At 34.4% G+C, this 9,823-nt stretch overlaps 1 protein-coding gene across 1 annotated transcript; it reads right to left on the bottom strand.

Annotated features, from left to right (window-relative positions):
- Positions 1–2,602: 2,602 nt before the first annotated feature.
- On the bottom strand, positions 2,603–7,024 carry LOC115878990 (MAGE-like protein 2). The gene is made up of 2 exons (XM_030895604.1): positions 6,892–7,024; positions 2,603–5,287 (listed from the first exon to the last, which is right to left on the bottom strand). Exons 1-2 carry the CDS (start codon positions 6,901–6,903, stop codon positions 2,672–2,674), a joined length of 2,628 nt encoding a protein of 875 aa, XP_030751464.1. The 5' UTR covers positions 6,904–7,024; the 3' UTR covers positions 2,603–2,671.
- Between the last annotated feature and the right edge of the window lie 2,799 nt (positions 7,025–9,823).

Here is a 9,823-nt window from a genome sequence, read left to right as displayed (position 1 = left end):
ACCCAACCTCCTGATTTAGAAACAGGGGCGGGGGCAGCAGTAAGCATACCTTTTGGTGATTATGGTCGTTATTTATTATTAACAAAACTTTTGCGCGCTTTTTTACTTTGGTTGAAAAGTTTTTTAAATTTGTGTAGAGACCCCAATTGTACGTCGGCGATTTTAATTTTTATATTTTTTTGAAGCCAGTGATATCGGCATTTAAAAAATAAAGTACTCAAAGTTTATATATTTTTTTTCTTGACATCTTGGTCCAGGCTAACTGTGCCGAGTAATAATAATCCCCACCATTTTATATGTAAGCGAAACCTAAGTGCCGTAGTTGCAACAGAGCCAATTAGACAATTCTTAAGAATCAACCACCATGTGTCAAACGTATTGGTCCTTGAAAAAGCTAACTGCGAGAGTATTGAAGCCATGATTACAAAATCCCGCTTAAGATGGGCTGGTCACTTATTCAGAATGCAAGAAAACCGCATACTAGAATCTCTGCTTTACGGTGAGGCAACAAAGTAACGAGATTTTTGAATCTCCGGAGTGCGGAAGAGAAATAACATCGTGTATCGGGCTTTTCAGTCACAGAAAAGCTCATGAAAAAAAAATGCTTTGCGTAACCATTTTCGAATGCGTGTCAAATACTCGTCAGCGAGTAATGGCAGTAGTAGTAGTAGCATTTTTAAACTATGCCTCTGTATTATAACAAATACAGGTTTAAATAAAGCCAGCACCAAATTAGCCCATCCCTAGCGATCGTGTTTGAATATTCCTGATGACTAGGGCAGTCTGTTTGTCGAAACGGCACGTCCATTAACGGATGGTGTCCCCAAAGACGAAGGGGACACGAAGGGGGAAGTGTCTAACCAAATAGGGAGCGAGGGGGCTCGCAAAATAAATATTTAACAGTGGGGAGCAGGAGTTAAGTGGATAATGAGCCATTTGCAAATTTGTCGGACGACACCAGGTTTGTTTGGTTTTGTTTTCTTGCAAAATTGGCTTAAAACATTCCCGAGACATACGAGAATTAAGTTTTACTGATGTAGCAGCTCATTTACAAATTTTGTAGCTAATATAATGAAACAATATCAAAAAAAATCAATCTTATATTCAAACTAACTACTGTAAACTGGGGTACATTCCTCATATTTTCACATTGTATAATGTATGGGGGTTTGTCATTACTACATGCTGTAAAGGGTAACTAACATTTCAAAAACTCAACTACAAATAGGTGTATTTTACGAATTCTGTAGGTATACTTTCTACTCTATAAACAGAACTGTAAAGTTCTATGAAAAACTAACTGTTATTTCGTTCATATTTTACGTAAAAAACGTTTTTTTAAATGACACTGAGAGTAAAAATATATTTGCTTCCTAGAAAAAAAATTTATCTTTACAGGCCAACTGTCTCAGAGTTTCCCTACGAATTGTTTAGTATGTATCCTAGCCTGAATATTATTTTGTACTAAAGTAGTTATTATAGTTAGCTGTAGAAGCTATTGTATGTGTGAATTGTAATTATTAAGGCTAGTGCTATGCAAAAGTACACCTAACGTCAGTAACAGGCGTTTATCATGGAATTACAAGAGATTAAAAGAGGAAACAAGGATATTTTTGATGGAGTTCTTGGGTACCCAAAATTAGGGTGCACATACAGTGGCCTTTTATTTAAGAATCATACATTCAAAATAATATATTACGAATAAAGAAGACACGCCAAGGAAATGGCGTCTAGGGCTTGACTTCGCCAAGATTATCACCGATTGCTAGTTGGTCCTCAGCCGTCTTTGACGCCGTTTTTTTTTCGATTATAGGTATTTTTACAAACATATAATTATAGAATTATATTTATTAATAATACGCTATTTTTATCCCGCAAAAAAATGTATTTATTTTATTTTCCTCCATTTTAATCAATCGCCCTGTATATTTTTTGCCTAAATTAATCCGAAAAACCGGGATTTTTTAGGAATATTAATTTCTATATCAGTTTTAAAAATATTCCACAAATTACATAACATCTGAATAAATTATTTATACAAATATTCTACTATAATAGTCTTTGATATTTAAGAACGCCCGAAAATTTTAAAAAAGTAATTAAAATTTGCATAACGGATCCAATAAAATTAGAAAATATCGATATATCTTCCATTTGATTAAAATTTTATATATAAACTACCTTGACATTTTTTATTATTGTCTTTTTATTTCTAAGTTATTAATAATTTCAGTTTAAAACATTTAAATCGATTTTTAAAAATGATCTTTGTTAATTCAAATTACATAAGATTAAAATATTTGAATTATTATTACTATTAAATGGATAGCCACCAACAAATACCATGAGACATTAAAGATTTGATTAGAGTTAAGAATGGTTTGAGTACCTTGTCTGCCTCCAATGATTCTAAAACCAGTGATTCTATACTTACAAAAAAACAGTGAAATTATTTTTCCAGATTTAATATTATGTAAATAAAAATTTTGTCAGTTTAGATATGGTGGCAAAATTTCAGTTCAAACATAACTACATTTATCGCTTATATTCTCGACAATGCACTTGATAAGGTTCAACACAATAAATTGACAAAAAATACAATGAAAAAGTCTTTATTCAAAAAAAAAGTCCAGTTACACACAATACTTTTTACAATTTAATGACTAGGAATTCAATTCTTCTTTTTTTGTTCCTTCTTAGGGGAAGAACGGTCGAATCTGAACACAGGGGCGCCACTGGTCAATGACTGACCCGACAGGCTAGCTTCGTTGACCAAGGTTGCAGGTTGAGCTGAGACTCCACCAGCTCCGAAAGCTGATGATGAGGATGAAGCGGATGACGCTGACAGGAACGATGCAGAAGAACCTTGGCTAGCACCAAAGGCTGAGGAAGCGTCACTTACCGAAGGTGTTACTGAACCTCCGTAACTTGAAGAAACACCACTTACTACAGGACTGGAAGAAAGACCTCCATAAGAAGAGTAACCGCCAGCATAAGGAGTGCTGGCTCCGGAGTATACACCTCCAAAAGAACCTGAAGCTGAGGGGCTACCAGAGTAAAATGAAGGAGCTACCGAAGACCCATAACCAGAAGTAGATCCTGACTGTTGGTTTACTACTCCATACGAAGGTACCTGAATAGTTCCTGAGCTAAGAGATTGGGAAGATACACCACCAACTGATGGAGATGCACTGTAGAAGCTTGGTTGAGATACACCAGAAAATCCTGAACTAAATCCAGCGTTATTCAATGATGAAACACCAACAGATGAAGCAGCATTTGACAGTGAAGCTAAGTTGGCGTTGTTAGAAGATAAAACACCTACAGATGGCTGAGAGACGCTGTAAAAGCTTGGTTGAGAGGCACCAACGAAACCTGCACCGACACCCAGAGAAGAGGCAGAGCTTGAAGCTGCTGCAGCTGCGGCTTGAGCGTTGTGAGAGTACAGGTTGTATCCACTAGCATAAGAAGCCAATGCTGGAGCTGATCCGTATACAGAAACTTTAGGTTGGACTACGACAGGGATTTGCTTCTCTACAGTTACTACTCTTTCGTAAGTAACTGGAACTGGAACTTTCTTCTCTACTGTCACAGGGTATGGGCGGTCTACATGAACTGGAACTTGTTTTGTGACAGTTACAGGTACGGGACGATCAATGTGAACTGCATAAGGAACTCTCCTTTCTACGGCATATGGTACTGGTTTTTCAACAACTTGAATCACCTTCTTTTCAACTGGTACAGGGTATGGACGGTCAATGTGTACTGGGTAAGGTACTCTGACTTGTACAGGCACTTGTTTCTCTACTGTTACAGGGTACGGACGGTTAACGTATACAGGGTATGGTACTTTCTTTTCTACATGTACTGGTACAGGCTTCTCTACTGGAACTGGGACGTTGTAAGGAACTGCTACGGGTACTTTCTTCTCGACAGTAACAAATACTGGACGTTCTACAGTGTAAGGTACTCTTTTTTCTACGGTGACTTGGTAGGGTTGAGGTACTGGAACTTGTACTGGTACTGGCCTTTCTACAGGTACTGCGACCTGTTGGGTGACAGTGACTGGGTATGGACGGTCAACAGAGTAAGGTACAGGAACCTTCTTTTCTACGGTAACAGGGTAAGGTCTGTCAACAGGTACAGGGACTGGCCTGTCAACTGATACAGGTACTTTCTTTTCTACAATGACAGGAACTGGACGGTCTACTTGTACGGTTACAGGAACTTGCTTTTCTACTGTCACGGGTACGGGGTGTGGTACGGGAACACTGACAGTTTTGGTTTGGACTTGTTGCTGGATTTGGGCAGGTTGGTGAACGCGTACCGAAGGTACTAAAGCTATAGCTGGAGACTGTACAACACCGATAACTTGGCCTTGACCGCTAACGACACCTACAGCCTTAGAAAGGTGCGAGGATGAGACTAAGCTGGAAGACTCTGCGGAAGCTTGACTTGCAGATGAGGCTAAACCGTTGAACGAAAATACTTGAGGGGCTCCTACTACTCCAGCGGAAGATCCAGAAAATTCAGAAACTCCCGATTGACTTCCAAAACCTGCACCGACAGCGTTTCCAGCATTGAAACTAGACAAGTCTGATGATCCTGATTGTCCAAAACCGCTGACAGCTCCAGAAACAGATCCGGCATTGAAACTGGACAAGTCTGAGACTCCGGATTGTCCAAAACCGGAGGCTACTCCAGAACCTGCATTGAAGCTGGACAAATCTGATACAGCTGACTGTCCGAAGTTGCTAGCACCTCCAGAAACTGCTCCAGCATTGAAGCTTGACAAATCTGCTGCTCCTGCCTGTCCAAAACTGGAACCTACTCCAGAACTAGATGCTCCAGCATTAAAACTGGACAAATCTGAAGCTCCGGACTGTCTAAAGTTGCTGGCACCTCCAGAAACTGCTCCAGTATTGAAACTGGACAAATCAGAGGCTCCTGCCTGTCCAAAACCGGAAGCTACTCCAGAACCAACTGATCCAGCATTAAAACTGGACAAATCTGAGACTCCGGATTGTCCAAAAGATCCAGATCCAGCTCCAGCGGCATTGTAGCTGGTTGCTCCAGATTGACCGAAGCCGGCGGATAATCCGTACGATCCAGAAGCTGCGTTTGCGAAACTGGCTGATCCAGACTGGGCAAAACCGTTGCCTAGGGAGTTGTATCCGTAAGCTGAGTCTCCTCCAAGGATGCTACGTTTGTTCTGGTCTTTGGAGGACTTCTTCAGCGGTTTCTCGGCGGCTAAGGCTGCCGACAAGCAAATAACAAGCAGAAACGCCTGCAAAACAAAAAGGAAATTAAATGAATTTTCAAAATATATTTTAGAACATTAGAACTATGTTAAAGATTCATTTTTATTTGGAACAAATATATTTTATGTTAAAAGATTTACTATAAAATCAGAAAATGTTACAAAGTATTTCCAACACTTACAGAAATCAACCTAATGCCAGACTTCAAATTTCAAAATGATTAAAATAGTCAAAAATTACTGAATGTGCAAAAGCTGATAGTTGTTAAAGTAAACTTAGATTTTTTTATTAAACTAGTTAGAAATCGCCCACTAAAGAGAGTATAAAAAGGAAAATATGGAAGAAATACAATAAACTTAAAAGAAACTAAAGAAATATTTACAAAAAAATCTTTTGAAAATTAAAAAATATAGGAGATCAATATTATCGAAAAATAATAACAAGTTTAGAAAATTAATGTAACAAGACTTTCTATTTTGTTTATTTTTATTAATTTAAATATTAAATAAATATTTATTATTAATTAAATATTTTATTTAAATAATATATATTTCACATATATTTTTACTTCTATACAATTTCTTAATAATATTAATCCTTTTTTTACCCCTTACTTAAATATATCAAACATATACTTCTTCAGTCTTATAAATTTATATTAATATGAATCTTTGTACCATACTAAAAAACGGCGTCAGAGTTGGCTTTGAAAAAAAGATTGCTGTAATTTTATATGCAAAATTATATGAAAATATGTCATTTCAAAGCCAACATGACGTCTATTTTTATTTTTTTTTTCAAAAATATTTAAATAAAATTTTTATTTAGTTCCTGATAATAGAAACAAGTAAATAATAGAAATAATAAAATAAATAAATAAGAAACCAATTAACATAAAAAATATATAGGATGTGTCAGTTTTTGAAACAGTCTTAAATAAATAACAAAATTTAATTAAAAACAGTAATTATTAATAGTAATGTATGTAATTATTAATAAATCAGAATAAATCACTTAATATTAAAATAAAAAATAGAAAAGCACTTAAAATACCATAAAAAATATATTGTTAAAAAAGAAAACAAAAGCACAAAAAAAGATGCAAAAAGGAATGAAAGCCTAGTGAATAAAATAGTTAATTACAAAAATAACAATTAACTCTGCTAAAAGTCCACACTCAGTTAACAATGTTATAATAATACTAAGTAAAGATTAAAATATAATAAAAAAATAAGTACATAATAAAATTGCATCACAAAAAAAAGAGAAAAATTGAAAGGTATTTAATCAAAGTAAGTAAATATACCTGTAATAAAAAAAATAAAGTCAGAGGGTGAAATCCTACAGAAAAAATCAGAAATTTTGTTTTTAATTTTCAAGAAAATATTAATTTTAAAAATTGATAAAAGAAAAAAAGTAGAAAAGTAGTTTAATACTATTAAATTAAACCAAAAGTTACAAAAACTATTTCCCAAATATTTAAGAAAATAAACATTGCAAAAATAATAAAATTTGTTTAAGTTTAATGCAGATAAACGCGGAATAAAAATTATGCACTTCAAAAAATATCTAATAATAAAACAAAGAAAAATTATGAATCAAAAATAATAAAAATAAAAACAAAACTTACACAAGCCTTCATGTTGTGCCCCTGTATCGACCTGACCACAAACTGATGATCTCTTCAGGATCTAGTGGTCTTTTATAATAGTTCTAGAAAAACTGGTCTATCGGGTACCATCACCGTGATTTATATAGGTCTGCGAATTTTTGGCGCTTTTTGGGGGAGATTAGCAAAAATTCGTCTAGCTGAATCTAAATTAGGTCTGACCATGTAGTTGTTTTCGTTTTTTATTCTCAACTTTTTAGTCTATTCTGCTTCTGTATTTTTTGGTGTTTTAGCACACAGAACGGAAGTTTGTGAGATAATATATAATTCTCTACAAGCTTTCTGTACATATAGAAATATGTTTTCGCTAGTATTGTAGATAAAATATAACCTTGCCAATTTCTAATATAAAACAATATACAGGGTGAGTCTTAAATAAGTGCAAATATTCTACACAACACGTCTATGATTTTTTTTTTCATGAAAATTTTTTTAAAGTTTTTTTTTGTTATAAAACATGATATATCTTGATAATATTGCAACATTAAAAAAAGTAAATTTACGAGAAAGAAAACAAAAATCTCCAAGGCTAATCTGACATATGTCAAAAATCACACTCTATATTTATTTTTACAGGGTGTTTCAAAAAACACGTGGCATCTCTCGTGGGCAGATTCCTCACGTAAAAATAAGATTTATTTTTCATATCAACATAGCTCCGATCAATGATCGGATTTTTCGAAACACCCTGTATACATTTGGTTTGGTTTGGTATATTTTCAAATAAAATCGTCTATTTTTAAATAAAATATACGTGTTTAAGCGTTTTTTCGGGAACTTTACCGTTTTTTAAATAAAAAATATTTGAGGGGTGGTTTCACCCTCTTGGAACTGGAATTTCGAAAAATCCCTTCTTATCGAACCTCTACACGCTAGAATCAAGCTGTATGCCAAATTTGAGCTTCTTACATTGAGTGGTTTGAGCAGTATCGTGATTAATCAGTATGTCAGTCACTTAAGGATTTTATATATTAGTATAGATTTTTATTTTATTGTGATTAATATAATGCAGTGGCGCACGTGTGTTTTTTTAAAAAATATTCCAGTGATAACCCATATGCACGTCTCTGATGAATTTATCGATATTTTTTTAGTATTAAAATATGTAGCAAACCTCAAAATTTCATTCGAACCATTCAAAGTACTTGGAAGAAAATTATAATAAGTCGGAAGATTATTAAGACTTTTAACACCCTGTAGCTATGAAACAAAGCAGAATTAGACCTACCTTGATATGAAAAATAAATGTTATTTTTACGTGAGGAATCTCCCCACGAGAGATGGCACATGTTTTTCAAACACCCTGTATACAATATGTTAAAAAAATTATAACTTGCTTCTTGTTTTAATTAATTTGAAGAAACTTGCAGGTTTTACTTTATTTTACCATATTATTTGTATTTAAAGAAAATACTAAGAAATGTTAAAAACCGAGATTTATTTTGAATATGTCATTCACAAGATGTAATTATGAATAGATAACCAGGATGTAACTACTACAGTTTATAATCACTTAATTTCTTGAATATCCGGTATCTTTAAACTCTATAGGCGTCCGCCTGGGGATTTTCAGTTCATAAAATTAATTAAAATAAATTTTCAGTGATGTAACAGCAATCAGGCATCGTTTTTCAATTATTTGGAATTATAGTCTGAGCTAATATAGGAACGGGTTTCGATAAACATATTAACATAATGCTAAGGACGAAAATTTTATCTCTTCTTGTGTATCTTCTTCTGTCCTTTTTATAAACTGGTCATAAATTAAAATATGTGCAGAATTCAAGACATTTGGGTGAGATATATTTAAAAATAAACATGTTGGTATTTAAAAAACTGCTTTTTGATATTAAAAATGTGTTTTCAACTAATATGTTTCTCAAAGATTTTGCAAATTAGGAAACATTTATTTGGCTAGACACTCATGCCAGTATTCTAATGCACTAATTTTTTAAACCATAATAAAATCATCAATATAAATACCCATGGGTTGAATTTTAGATAGGGACATATATAGGGACATATATTTAGATAGGGACATAGGCACCAGGTTGAATTTTAGATAGGGAATTATTATATTTTTTGACTATGTGAAAAACAACTGATTCTTGAATGGCTCCCCTATCAAAGATCTTTCTTAATTTAAGTAAGATCAATCTTCAGGTTTTTTAACAGGAGACTGCCTCCTCAATAAACACTTCAGTAGAATGAAGCTAAGAAACAACGCAGAATACAGATAACAATAATAGCTCCCGTATATAGCGTTTAACGCCTTGGGAGTAGCAAGGTACAGCTTGCCATACTAGAGCCGTTCGGTATACAAGGAAGGTAATGTGGCTAGCACTACCCAAGTAGCATTTGGACGTTATCTAACGTCGGGTATACGTCGCGTCCAATAAACACGACGTCGGGTACCAACGTCGGTTCGACCGCCTGACGACCCTTATTTGCACCTAAATGGGGAATACAGATTCGGGTCGCCTCGACGTCGGTATCTCACCTAATAGGGAATGTAATTCTACCAATTACCAACGTTATATTACGTTGGATTTTAGTCACTTAAAGGTGCGTATTCATTATCCGCACGAACGAACGGAATGCGTTTCTGCTAGTGGTAGCGGACGAGGGACCGCATTGGATTTTAGTCACCTTAAAATTCGTCGCTAAGCACTTACGTTACGTTTGGTTTCATATTCGCTACCAAGAATACATAAAAACCTAACCAAACTACCTAATTACAAATGGATTCATAATCACTCCTCGAATAGAACTATAAGTGCCTACCTAATTTCATATTATAATAATTCTGAATCATTAATCCAGACATCAGTTTTGTCAACGGAAGTCACTTTTTTGATATATCTGATTAAAATACTCCGGAAAACAACGAGCG

Source organism: Sitophilus oryzae, unplaced genomic scaffold, assembly GCF_002938485.1.
Source record: "Sitophilus oryzae breed Bouriz unplaced genomic scaffold, Soryzae_2.0 scaffold_154_pilon_pilon, whole genome shotgun sequence".
Classification (NCBI taxonomy): Eukaryota; Metazoa; Arthropoda; class Insecta; order Coleoptera; family Curculionidae; genus Sitophilus; species Sitophilus oryzae.
Note: the sequence above shows the minus strand (reverse complement) of the source record. Positions and strands in the feature narration are given on the sequence as shown.